Here is a 13,128-nt window from a genome sequence, read left to right on the forward strand (position 1 = left end):
TCCGGGCAGTTCGTTCGTTCGTTCGAATACCCGAGTCAAGATGGCGGGAGTTCAATTTTCTACAGTGATTTCCGCTTCCAAATAACGCCTATTAGGCCCCAAATACGTTCATAATCGTCTCATTATATCAGGTGTGTGAAAAGTTAATTACTTACACTACTAATATATCGGGTTGTTATTTGTTACAAATAGTTAGGAAGTATAAATATCTGATATTTCGTATGGGCATCATACTGATACGATTACCGGATGATGATGGTAGGCCTATGTCGTAACCTGTTATCGGACAGTGTCTTCGTTGACCATTCGCCAACCTTCGAGATGTTTTATACCTGTTTTGTTTTTTTTTTGCTAATAAATCTACGGCGGCGGCATCATGGCTGATGATTACATGGGCAGGGTTGCACTGCCTTTGCCTGTGCCTCTATATATAGTAAGTATAGTAAATAATTCCTTTTGTTATTTGCAGTGTTCAGTTTGATATAAATGTGGACTGCCTAACAATGACGGAAGTAGCGTCAAATGCAGCTTTGGGGAAGGCTCCCAAGACTCGATTTGGAGAAAGGTTCATTATGGGCCAGGAGGTCCTGGCAAGGTGGTCTGATGGACTCTTTTATCTTGGAAACATTCTGACGGTAGGTGTGTCTGAAAGTAATGGACTTCTGATTGAATGGCCATTGGTCTGAATCTCTTCCAACAAGCCACTTTGTTCATTCCTGTGTACTTAGTAGCTTTTTAATGTAAAAACTTTGTCGATTATCTGGTAATATACTTTCAGGTTGATGATGCAAAGGAACGTTGTTGTATCCGATTTGAGGATGATTCTGAATACTGGTCATTGTTTAAGGACATTCAGAGAGGTAAGCTAGTAATAGTACTTACAGGAGATGTTCTCATTACAACCAGCTTCTTCTCACAGGCTTCCATCAGTTAGAAGTGAATCATTTTCAAAAGTTCTTCTGCATCAGATTTCAAAGTACCTAGTAAGTCCCAAGCTGAGACATGTTTTTTAAGGTACATACATATAAGATCCCTCAACAGGCCTTTGTCATTAGAAAAGAGGAGTGTCTTGAGGCCGAGTGGTTATGTCCACCCGATGCGATAAATTTAGTTACAACGCAATGAAATTAACGACATCATCTTCCATTTAAGGTATTGTGCAGATCGACCCAACCTCTGATATCTACTGCCGCATGTGTCATACGGGAAAGTCAGACAGCCCTAATGAAATCGTTCTCTGTGATGGCTGTGGTATAGGTAAGCTTGAATTACTTTTGTGATGATTTGAAGTCAGGTGCATGAAAATTGAAGCTGAATTGATGGCATGGGAAAGCTGTCTTTGGGAGCTGATTGAATCAATTGCAAAGTCGTTGAGCCCACTCCAACAGTGGGCTGCTTATTACCGGTGGTAGGATTAGTAGTTGGTAAGCCCTTAGTGTGTCTAGAATGGTAACTTTATTAGAACCTCATTTGAACTTTTTATTTGCTCGCAGGTTATCACCAGCAATGTCACAAACCAGTCATCCAGTCAAGTATCTTAAAGCCAGATGTTAGCTGGGTCTGTAGGAATTGTGTGTTTGCAACCACTGCCAAGGTAAGTCTATGAATAGATGATAAAAACATTTTAAAAAGCAGGAGACCTTGGGGAGATAGGTTTTTGCACTTACTCACTCCATTTCACTGGAGTAAATATTATAAAAGTACCGGGTAACAGATTGTATAACTTTGCAAAAACATGGTATTTTTTAAGTAGTGCAGACCAGATAGGTACAAACAACATTTGTTTGCATGCACTTCAATAACAAAATCATTGTGTGTTCCATGATTGCGTGTTCAAAATTTTTAAAAAAACTTACTTGATTTAAAAGTCAGCGCTGAATAGGGTGAATTCTTTCCAATTCTGTAATTCTTTCTTTCCATTTCTCAGCGAGGTGGTGCTGATAAAGAGGGACCGAATTCGGAAGCACTGCTCGAAATGAAAAAGTCACTGCCATATAATGTAAGTTCTGAAATAAACCAAATTTGAATGCATTTATTTGTAGTGATTTGCCCAAGAAAATAGGGTCTTCATTGTTGATATCAGTGGTCCCATCAACTTCAAATAAATTGGCACACCTCTTTAACGATTTTTTTCTATTTTCCTCATTACAGGCCAAAGAGTTAAAATGGGATAATCAACACAAAACAAACAATCAGCAGATATACTGTTATTGCGGTGGCCCTGGAGAGTAAGTATTGGCTCACAAACGAGTGATCCCTGCTACCTGCACAGACCATCAACCATAACCACAACTGGCGTCAAACATTCTGTACGATTTGTTACGTTCAGTTTATTCATAGCCTTGGTTAGGTTCCTTCTGTGTGCATCATGGCAGGACATCTTTCAATTTGAAATACATGTACATCATTACATTTCATCAGGACCACTTGCAAATTTACATTACATCACTACATTACGTTTCTTTCTAACTTTTAGCTGGTACCTGAAGATGTTGCAATGTTGCCGATGTAACCAGTGGTTCCACGAGGCATGTATCCAGTGTCTCGACATGCCCATCATCTACGGCGACAGGTTCTACATATTTGTCTGCTCCTGTTGTAACGCTGGACCGGAGTACATCAAGAGGCTGGATTTGAAGATGTGAGTATCGTTGTTAAGGATGCTGACAATAGGCCACCAGCGTAATTACAACCGTCGCCACCTGATGCTGACTGGTTGGTGCGATAGTTTGTCAAACAAAACGACTAGCTCTGGTGTGTGTTCGGCTGTCATTCTGGGCTGCACTTACAAATCAGAGATATATAGGTCAGCTTATGAACCTGTAATTTAACAAAGAATGATAGCAAAACCCAAAGACATAGCCACTTTCAACAATGCTAATATCATCATGTATACCTTCAGGTTAAGTTTCAGTTAGGGCATTGGTGATCAGATAGCCGTCCTTAATTCATATAGGTTTTATTCCACTTTCAGGGTAGACATTCTGCATCTGGCCCTATTCGACTTGACAATCCGCTACAACAAGAAATATTATGATTTTGATGAAACAATCTTACCGTGGATTACAAACCATGTTGAGTACTTCAAATCATCCAAGGTAAGTGCAGTGCGTGTATCACTGTTTTGTCTTTCTTGCTCCAATTGTTGTCCCAGTGATGACAGCTGGTTTTGTGACTAAAACTCCAGAATGAAAAAATGGAACTTGAAGAATATAAATAAGAATACAGCCAAGCGGATGTTTAAGTCTGATTTATCATTTAGATGGAGTGGTGTCCTTAAACCCCCAACTCTCAAACCCTAAGTTCAAGTGACGATTCATCCAGGTAGCTTCTAGTGCATAGGTCATAATGTTTGACATAATTATGTACTGTGAGAACCTCTCACTGTGGTGCTCAAACAACACGAGTTCAATTATTCTTTCTTTTCAGATTGTAAACATGGCGATATGTGAGAGAAAAGAGGAGATGACGAGAGAGTTGATAAACCATCGCACCAAGTAAGCATATGCGTTTTGATTGTCGTTTTGCCGCCAATCGGTCAATGTTTTAAGAAGCTTTGCATCAACACAGCGACCAGCCTGCCAAAATAACAGGGACCTGTCTTTTCAAAAATCATAAACATGATACAAAATACTGAACGCCATAGATGTTTGGCACTCTGTCCTTACTCAGTTACATTGAGAAATATGTTACTCTTTGCAGGCCTGAAAGTTGACATGTATATTTTCAGATTTGATAGCTCTCAGACCATGTTGGTTAAGAAGCGCCGTGTGTAAGTCGGTCTGTTGTGCTCTTATGCCTGCATCTTCATCCTTGCATAACCCGAACGGGGCTGAGGGTATTTTGAGAAAAACGTTTTCGCCAGAACACATTCCTATCAGGAGAAGAATTTGGACAAATTGAAACGTTGTTGAAAATTACTTCAAAAAGACAAATAACAATCAGTGTTCTGGAATTGGCATGATTCATTGCCAATGACGTCCACACGCCTCTATCTTGTAAAATGGTTTGGTCCATTTGCACTGAAACTGCCCTCAGTCTTTTGAAAGGGTTAAAGGAGTGTAGGTGATGTCTAGTTGCAAATTCATAGCATTAGACTGGACATTCTTCACAACATGGACAAGCCTGACATTCAATATGATTATTTTCGTGCTTCATTTTTTTTTTAGTTTGAAGTTTCCCCTCTTAATCACATTTTCTCAAAATTACCTCAGTCCATGGCAAGTGGTACCTTCTAAAAGGTTTCAGACACTTTACTATTCAATCAGTCCACGGTTTCTCTATTTGTTAATTGTTTTTTATTATATTGTAATGATTTGTAAATGCACAATGTTACTTTACATTAATTTATCAATTGCGACTACAGTACCTTGTCTGTCACTCACCCAAACATATTGACTCATAATTCTGCTCTGTGCAGTCGAATTACAGCATGAAAACTGGCTAAATTATGAGTCCGTATAATGCTGCATATCTCTGTAAATCATCCTCCAATAGCAGGCCTTTAGACCGCTCTTAAAATACACACTAACTCTGAGTGTATTTCCTATAATACACACAAACTGAGTGTATTTTAGAAGAGGTCCAAAGGTCTGTTATGGAAGGATGCTGTAAATATACCTTCACCTACTCTATATCCTTGGACATGTTGCTATTTCTTATCCTGGCTTGTTTTAGATGTAGTGGAGTTTTGATTATAAACGAATGACCATCATCAGCAAGTCTGTTCATTTGCTGTTCAAGAAGGTGAATTAGACTTCTATCTTAAAACATTTATGTGAGTCTGCAAATCTGTCTGCAATATCATTTGGAATGAAACGTAGACTTCATGAGTCATGCATGCTAGTATTTGGGAGAATTTCAAATAGATCCTTAGTTGAAGATGTTACTTGAGAAAGAGTTGCTTTAAATCAACCTGTAATAAAAATTTTTTCAAAGTCACTGCATGCAGGTAGGTAAACTTAAAAGGGAAAATGCAGATAAGGTTTTTTGCGTCCAAAGGGTTCTTGGTAGATTTCCATGCAAACTTGGTCTCCACTGGGATTTGAACCCAGATTTCCACCACTAAGTGGTGGTGTGCTAACCATTACACTATAGAGACAGGTGTTTGCATTTCCTTTCTACCCAAAAAAATGGAAAGTAGTCTACAGTTAATATACAGTAGAACCTCTCTATTAAGGACACTCTCGGGACTGACAAATGCTGTCCTTAATAGAGAGGTGTCCTGATTAGAGAGGTCAGACTGAATGGAAAACCAATTTGGGACCAAAACTAGTGCCCTTGATAGAGAGGTTGTCCCTAATAGAGAGGTGTCCGCTAACAGATGTTCCACTGTACAGCAAATTACTTAACACACTCAGAAATTCTCAAAATACATATATAGACAACTTGAACTCACTCGGGTAAAAACTGTTTTGTCCCAATGGGAACAAAGCTAGCAACTGATTCCTGGGATGATGTGAACTTCCTTCTTCTCAGTCAAGTTTGCAAGAATGTTCATCTCTCTTGTAACATTTCATGCTGCTGGTCCATGAACCGTTGGCTTCTTAGGAAACATAAGCATAAGCTAAGGTAACTTAAACTTTGATGAGTTTGGTGTCGTTTTGTGAGTGTAGAAGTTCTGTGAAAATACGATGACAGGGTTTTGCACAAAATTCTTTTGACTGTGATGTGTTGAATGCAGAGAATATTGGGATGCGAGTGCCTGGTTGCCTTGATCCTTCATAATGGACGACTGGGTAGCTCAAAGTTTGACTAGTTTTCTGTTGTTCTGTGAATGTAATAGTTCTTTGAAAATACAACGAAATGGTTTTGTCCAGAATTCTTTTGACTCTGACATGGTAAATGCAGAGAATACCGGGATGAGACCAACAGTCTCTCAATTGACAGGGGTCTCTTAAGTCTCCCATTTGAGAGACCGTCTGTCAAATGAGAGTCTGTCCCCACTGTCATTTCCTCCGTCAACACAATATAGGGAAAATGTTTCATGTTGGTTGGATTTCTTTATGTTTCAACTGACTCTGCTTAAGAAAAGATGTACCCTCTTCATTAAAGCGCAAATCTCCCTTCTCTTCCTAGATTCCAGAGTGGTAGAGAGATCAAGAAGAAGGCAACGTTATTCGGTCTCCGTGTACGAGCTCCTCCGCAGCCTCCAGTCATCCAGCTGCCGGCCAACGGACAGATCACAGACGATGTCATGAATAATCTTAAGATGAAGGGGAAGAAAGTGAAAACATTTGTTCCAGTGACGAGGTTGGTTTTCTTCTTCAATAACTGTGAACCTTGAAATATTTGTGGCCACTGGAAATGCAACTTCAGCCCATTTTAGGGTGAAATGTCCTTTTCATAGGTGTTCCCCACTAATGTTCATCAAAACCTGCCACATGTTTATCTCAGTCTGGAGCAGTGAATGGCAGGCATGTTGGAAGACCTAGGGCCTTGTCGGGGGCCAGAGTGGGGAGTAAACTGCCCTAGCCTTGAGTAACCTGCGGTTTCTTTTCAGTACGTCACCTGTTCCCCTGAAGTGGCAGGGCACTCATCTCAAGCGTAGAGCCTCTACAGATGCATCTAGTCTGTACATGTACAACCCAGCCAAGAAAAGATTGGTGTCAGAATGCTCCGAGGTGAGAGAGGTTTGTTTTTGTCGGTCAGCCGTAGCTGGTGTCACTCAAATCAGTGTCCCTGTTCCGTCCTTTTGTTCAATGACTTATTTGGCGATGTTGCATACTCTTGGACTACCTGTAGGATAACCCGACTTGGTTTTCCCATCGTCGAAAATGAGAGGAAGAATTTTCATTTGGAGAATGGTCAGATACTCCTGGAGATAATCCAGTAGTCAGTGTAAATCCTGTACTCTTAGAATCAAGGTTTGTATGTGTGTAATAACGACCCTTTCCTATTAGTCTTCAGAAGCCGCCTCCAATAGCGACAGTGCCATCAGCTTCAACCAAAACTACCTCGGATACACCGGACACAGCTCGGCGTACTTGTCAATGGACGACAGTGACATGGACGTTCACATGCGTGACGAGGACACCTTACCATTATGCCCACCTCCATTGCGCACCAATCAGGGGACTAATCTCTTAGATACGCTCATACCCGTACCGAAAAGTTTTGAGGGGATGGACCATCCCTTTAAAACGATATTAGAGAAAAATCAGGACTTGGAGAACTTTCACGCCAAGGTTCGCCTATTGGGCATGTGTAGGGTTGAATACGATTTCGACGACTGTTCAAGTTTGGCGGGGAGCGATTATGGGTCTACGATATCCATGGCGATGAGCGGAGATAGTTTAGGCAAAGATAGCCAGGTGGCGTCGGTAGGGGATACAAATGTTTTGGAGCATGTCCCAAAAAAACGTGGTCGCAAATCGAAGCGTGAAAAGCAGCTATTAAGTGGCATGGCAAACGGAAGTGATATTGTCGCGAGTACGAGCGCCGGTCGGAGGAAAAGACGTCGTAAACAATCTTCTGTGCCAGACCTCGGTCTTGTGGACAGCAGCAGTTTCGCTGATAGTGGCTCGGTAGTGTCAGTTAGCAGTGCAGACTCTATGATTCAATTGGCAATGAACTGTTCATGTGGTGTCAATCCCTCGCCGACTATTGAGAGTTTTCAAGTGAGGGCGCGGCGGGCGTTGCCCGATGGTAAGGTCCAGTATCTGCTCGAGTGGGAGAAAGGTGCTCCGTAATGTGCCGTGGTCTGTATACTGCTGATTGTAAGATTTGGACAGCTTGGATGCAAAATGCTGTAACTTTATATTGATATTTCCCACGTTGAAGAGAGAAAAACAGAAAGTCGGAAGTTCTGTTTTTTCCGTTTTTTCCAATAACCTCCTTTGCTCATCAGTGCTTTATGATTAGCTCTGTAACCTTCATGGTCCTATTCAGCATTTTGCATCAGAGTCCCTGGCTTGTATGACGTCTGAGTTTATCTTTTAAAAGAGCGTTTTTAAAGATGTAAAAAATGTGTATGACGAGTAAAATATTTGCCAATTCCTGAAAATAGCACTACGTAGTCCTGGTTTGTGGGCTTTGCCTGGTCAATGGCATTTTCTGATGGTTTTAGTATACTCAAGAGTCTTCAGCTTTTGGTCCGAATGTAGTTGGTTCAGTTCTTCTATTTTGACGGACTGGTGCTTTTCAAATTATTTGCATTTATTATTAACTATTGAAATTATCAGTTATAACGTTAAACTTATCAGTTGTATTGTTAAAATTATCAGTTATAACGTTATAAATGTACATACTGATTTTAATCTGCCAAGGCCATAGGCAATATATTTTGCCTCTGGACTCTTAAAAACATCCGATGTTGGGGAAAGAGTGGCTTATTTTAATGTGTACGGGTGTATTGGAATCCAGTAAAATTGTCCTATTTGTAATGAAGGGAGACTATAGGCAGGAGCCAGGTGGGCCAGATTAAGTTATGAGAAGTCACCAATAGGTGTCTCCACTATTTCACAGTACACTGATACTATTCAGGCTCGTACAAGGAATATTTTAACACCTTGTGAAGCTAGACCAAGTTTTCCAACTGTGGACATTGGTCAGCTGGACACCACCATAGTCCCTCTAGCTTCTACCTACAGTCTCCTTTCAAAATTCAAGCATGCTGTAATATTACAATTCTGGGCGATGATGCCTAAATGATGATGATGATGATGATGATGATGAATATTATGTTTTGTGGCATGATGTTGTCACTTTGGAGAAAAAAATGTAAAATAAGGTGAGATTATGAGAAAAGGTAATGTAAATCTAGTGACCTATAGATGTAATTATGTCATCACATAAATGGCCAGCATTGATCAATCTGCGATAATGAAACTGAAGGTCCTCTACTGGTATATTGTCCTTGTTGTATGACTCTGCATGTACCTGTCAGAATATTACATGTATATGTATACTATGATACTAAAATCATTGATGAATGGGACCATCTCTTTAATTGTTGTTTACTGTAAAATAACCAAGCCAGAGATGGGACATGTACGTGTAGGAATCTTTTAATATTTTGCAGTTTTATGTGAAAAAAAGTCAATTTGAAGCCATTGATGAATTTGTGTTGAAAATGTTGGGGCGGGTCAGCAGGGTTGGTTAGGTTACGGTATAAATGTATATAACCAGGCCTTTCCATTACTTAAGTTGACAGTGTTATACAACATAACGGACGCGACCTCCCGAGATAGTTCTCGACCTTTTCGCTGCCAATTTGATTGAACTTGTATTCATAAGTATGGCACATGAGCCAAAAATGTACGTGAAAATGACTCTTCTAGTAATCATTGTTGCCTGGGATATGCTTCTCCCACTACAAATGTATCTATTGTAAAAAAAGGATAAAGTTGATATCCATTTGAAATTTATTCTACATTTATGAATTGAATAAAATTTATTTTCAAAGATACTGTAAATTTCTGTTTTGTCAACTTTGTCTCTGGAAGAATTGAAACGAAAAGTGAACTTGGAAATGGAGAAAGTCTTTTATTCTGTAGATGCTCCAGTGACACAGATGAAGGAATCATGCTTTCTTATCAGCATCAAGGACTTCTGTTTAAAGGAGGAGGCAAAAATAAGGCGTCAACAAATGGACACTGTCCTTCAAAGACAAAAGAACAACCTACACTAGACACCACAACCTGTTTTACTGAAGGAGTCAAAGATTTCAATCTTATATTGATAATATTTGGACACACAAGACCTTTTTGGTACACCCTATCTACCCCTTCTACAGAACCTGGATTTTAGTGCTGCCCTCTTTTTTTGAAACTAGAAACTAGATTTTATCGGCGGCCGAATGAAAAAAAAAGGCGCCATCGTAATTGTGGGGATGAAAGAAGGCTGCACGACAAAATTCAGCCTGATACTACCACCGGAACATGGTTTTCTAGACCCCCATCAAAATTTGACTCATTTTTACCTGAGAAGTCTTAAAAAGGGTTAAAAATGGCCATCTAGCCTTGGTTCCAGGTTTCAAAATGTTCTACATGTACACTCAATGCATTAGTCTTAACACATCTAAGACCTAGGGTCCAGGCTGTTTTGCCTGTTTTTAACATGGTCAGCATTCGCAAACGATACATGATATCACGATGAAAATGTACGACAGCCATGATTGAAACATGCTATTGATCATGTCCAAGCGAAATTTTGATATCATGGCTAGTTTTATGATAATTCACAAAATAGCGTGAAACGATAATGTGGCATATCATAAAAAATATCAGCATTTTCTGAATATTTCATAATCCTTATAAAAGAAGTGGTTATCATAAGATGTGTACCAAGATTGGAGGTCAAAATCTTATTAACCCATTAAATGGTAAGTGCTTAAAAGTTCAAAATATCACGAGTTAGAAAAACACTTTCCGATAAAAATTTTCAACCAAAACCTGTTCCATATGAGGAATAAAAAGGTAATATGCCAAAATCAATTTGAAACCGCAGAAATTTCTCACACAGGGAAAAGAAAATCACATTTGTGGCAAAATATCATCAAATTTGATAATATCAAGTCCGAGATATCGCGGGATTGGAACGAAAATACCGGCATCGTATTTGTTTACGTCCAAAGACATACTATGTCAAAATTCACGTAAAAATTCCCATGGCTTCACAGTTTTCCAGACATATGGTCAAAATGGCAAAAAAAGGACCAGAAAAGTTGAAATGTGGCCTTGGATCCAGGTTTAGAAAAAATGTTGATGTACACATTTGTATATGGGTTAAGCACATCTAAGGCCTGGTATGAGGTATTTTTAAAGTGGTCAGCATCTGCTAATGGTACAAGATATCGCGCTGAAAATTTATGACAGCTGAGATTGGGGCAAAAACTGATTTGTGTCAAAGTGATATTTTGATATCTTTGCTCGTTTAGCGATATATCGCCAAATGATATATTGGCCCTCTCATGAAAATTACGAGCATTTTCAAAATATTTTCAAATACCATCAGTCAGTTTTAGTCCCAATCTTAGCTGTCCTGAAATTTCAGCCTGATATCTTGAATCATAAGCGGATGCTGACCACTTTAAAAATACCTCATACCAGGCCTTAGATGTACTTAACCCATATACACATGTGTACATCAACATTTTTCTAAACCTGGAACCAAGGCCACATTTCAAATTCTCTGGTTCTTTTTTGCCATTTTTGACCATATGTCTAGAAAACTGTGAAGCCATTGGAATTTTTACATGAATTTTGGCATAGTATGTCTTTGGACGTAGACAAATATGATGCTAGTACTTTCGTTCCAATTCCGCAATATCTTGGACTTGATATTATCAAATTTGATGATATTTTGCCACAAAAGTGATTTTCTTTACCCTGTGTGAGAAATTCTTCCAAAAGGAACATGTACAATAAACCTCCCTTAGCGGGTGCCTCTCTAATAAGGACACCCTGGCTATTGAGAACACTAGTTTTGGTCTAAAATTGGTTATTGCCATAGAGAAGTTTCTCACTGTACCCCTTAAACAAAGTATTTTGGCCTCAGCATGGACCAAAAGTCTACTTGGCGGTGATGAAAATTGAAACCCCAGAAATTTCTCACACTGGGTAAAGAAAATCCCATTTTTGGCAGAATATCATCAAATTTGATAATATCAAGTCCAAGATATCGCGGGATTGGAACGAAAGTCCTGGCATCCTATTTGTTAACGTCCAAAGACATACTATACCAAAATTCACGTAAAAATTCCCATGGCTTCACAGTTTTCCAGACATATGGTCAAAATGGCAAAAAAAGGACCAGAAAAGTTGAAATGTGGCCTTGGATCCAGGTTTAGAAAAAATGTTACTGTACACATTTGTATATGGGTTAAGCACATCTAAGGCCTGGTATGAGGTATTTTTAAAGTGGTCAGCATCTGCTAATGGTACAAGATATCGCGCTGAAAATTTATGACAGCTGAGATTGGGGCAAAAACTGATTTGTGTCAAAGTGATATTTTGATATCTTTGCTCGTTTAGCGATATATCGCCAAATGATATATTGGCCCTCTCATGAAAATTACGAGCATTTTCAAAATATTTTCAAATACCATCAATCAGTTTTAGTCCCAATCTTAGCTGTCCTGAAATTTCAGCGTGATATCTTGAATCGTAAGCGGATGCTGACCACTTTAAAAATACCTCATACCAGGCCTTAGATGTACTTAACCCATATACACATGTGTACATCAACATTTTCCTAAACCTGGAACCAAGGCCACATTTCAAATTCTCTGGTTCTTTTTTGCCATTTTTGACCATATGTCTAGAAAACTGTGAAGCCATGGGAATTTTTACGTGAATTTTGGCATAGTATGTCTTTGGACGTAAACAAATTTGATGCTAGTACTTGTTCCAATCCCGCGATATCTTGGACTTGATATTATCAAACTTGATGATATTTTTCCACAAAAGTGATTTTCTTTACCCTGTGTGAGAAATTCTTCCAAAAGGAACATGTACAATAAACCTCCCTTAGCGGGTGCCTCTCTAATAAGGACACCCTGGCTATTGAGAACACTAGTTTTGGTCTAAAATTGGTTATTGCCATAGAGAGGTTTCTCACTGTACCCCTTAAACAAAGTATTTTGGCCTCAGCATGGACCAAAAGTCTACTTGGCGACGATGAAAATTGAAACACCAGAAATTTCTCACACTGGGTAAAGGAAATCCCATTTTTGGCAAAATATCATCAAATTTGATAATATCAAGTCCAAGATATCGCGGGATTGGAACGAAAGTCCTGGCATTCTATTTGTTTACGTCCAAAGACATACTATGCCAAAATTCACGTGAAAATTTCCATGGCTTCACAGTTTTCCATACATATGGTCAAAATGGCAAAAAAAGGACCAGAAAAGTTGAAATGTGGCCTTGGATCCAGGTTTAGAAAAAATGTTACTGTACACATTTGTATATGGGTTAAGCACATCTAAGGCCTGGTATGAGGTATTTTTAAAGTGGTCAGCATCTGCTAATGGTACAAGATATCGCGCTGAAAATATATGACAGCTGAGATTTGGGCAAAAACTGATTTGTGTCAAAGTGATATTTTGATATCTTTGCTCGTTTAGCGATATATCGCCAAATGATATATTGGCCCTCTCATGAAAATTACAAGCATTTTCAAAAT

At 39.1% G+C, this 13,128-nt stretch overlaps 1 protein-coding gene across 3 annotated transcripts; it reads left to right on the plus strand.

The window, feature by feature from the left end:
- Positions 1-36: 36 nt before the first annotated feature.
- LOC135501405 (metal-response element-binding transcription factor 2-like) lies at positions 37-9,592 on the plus strand. 3 transcript variants are annotated; one of them, XM_064793511.1, is made up of 15 exons: positions 37-131; positions 470-635; positions 779-860; positions 1,153-1,257; positions 1,494-1,594; positions 1,928-1,999; positions 2,152-2,228; positions 2,477-2,641; positions 2,975-3,098; positions 3,430-3,497; positions 3,731-3,772; positions 5,551-5,571; positions 6,079-6,252; positions 6,503-6,623; positions 6,903-9,592. In XM_064793511.1, exons 2-15 carry the CDS (start codon positions 504-506, stop codon positions 7,689-7,691), a joined length of 2,073 nt encoding a protein of 690 aa, XP_064649581.1. In that variant the 5' UTR covers positions 37-131; positions 470-503; the 3' UTR covers positions 7,692-9,592. The 3 variants fall into 3 exon arrangements, with proteins under 3 accessions (XP_064649581.1, XP_064649583.1, XP_064649584.1); XM_064793513.1 differs by lacking the exon at positions 5,551-5,571; XM_064793514.1 differs by lacking the exons at positions 3,731-3,772; positions 5,551-5,571.
- The last annotated feature ends 3,536 nt before the right edge of the window (positions 9,593-13,128 follow it).

Source organism: Lineus longissimus, chromosome 17 (genome assembly GCF_910592395.1).
Source record: "Lineus longissimus chromosome 17, tnLinLong1.2, whole genome shotgun sequence".
Taxonomy (NCBI): Eukaryota; Metazoa; Nemertea; class Pilidiophora; order Heteronemertea; family Lineidae; genus Lineus; species Lineus longissimus.

Excerpts from the sequence above, each read along its gene's own strand:
- LOC135501405 (XM_064793511.1), top strand. The coding sequence starts at position 504 with ATGACGGAAGTAGCGTCAAATGCAGCTTTGGGGAAGGCTCCCAAGACT. Across the intron at positions 636-778 it reads ATCTTGGAAACATTCTGACG|GTTGATGATGCAAAGGAACG; the intron begins GTAGGTGTGTCT and ends ATATACTTTCAG. Across the intron at positions 6,624-6,902 it reads TGGTGTCAGAATGCTCCGAG|TCTTCAGAAGCCGCCTCCAA; the intron begins GTGAGAGAGGTT and ends CTTTCCTATTAG.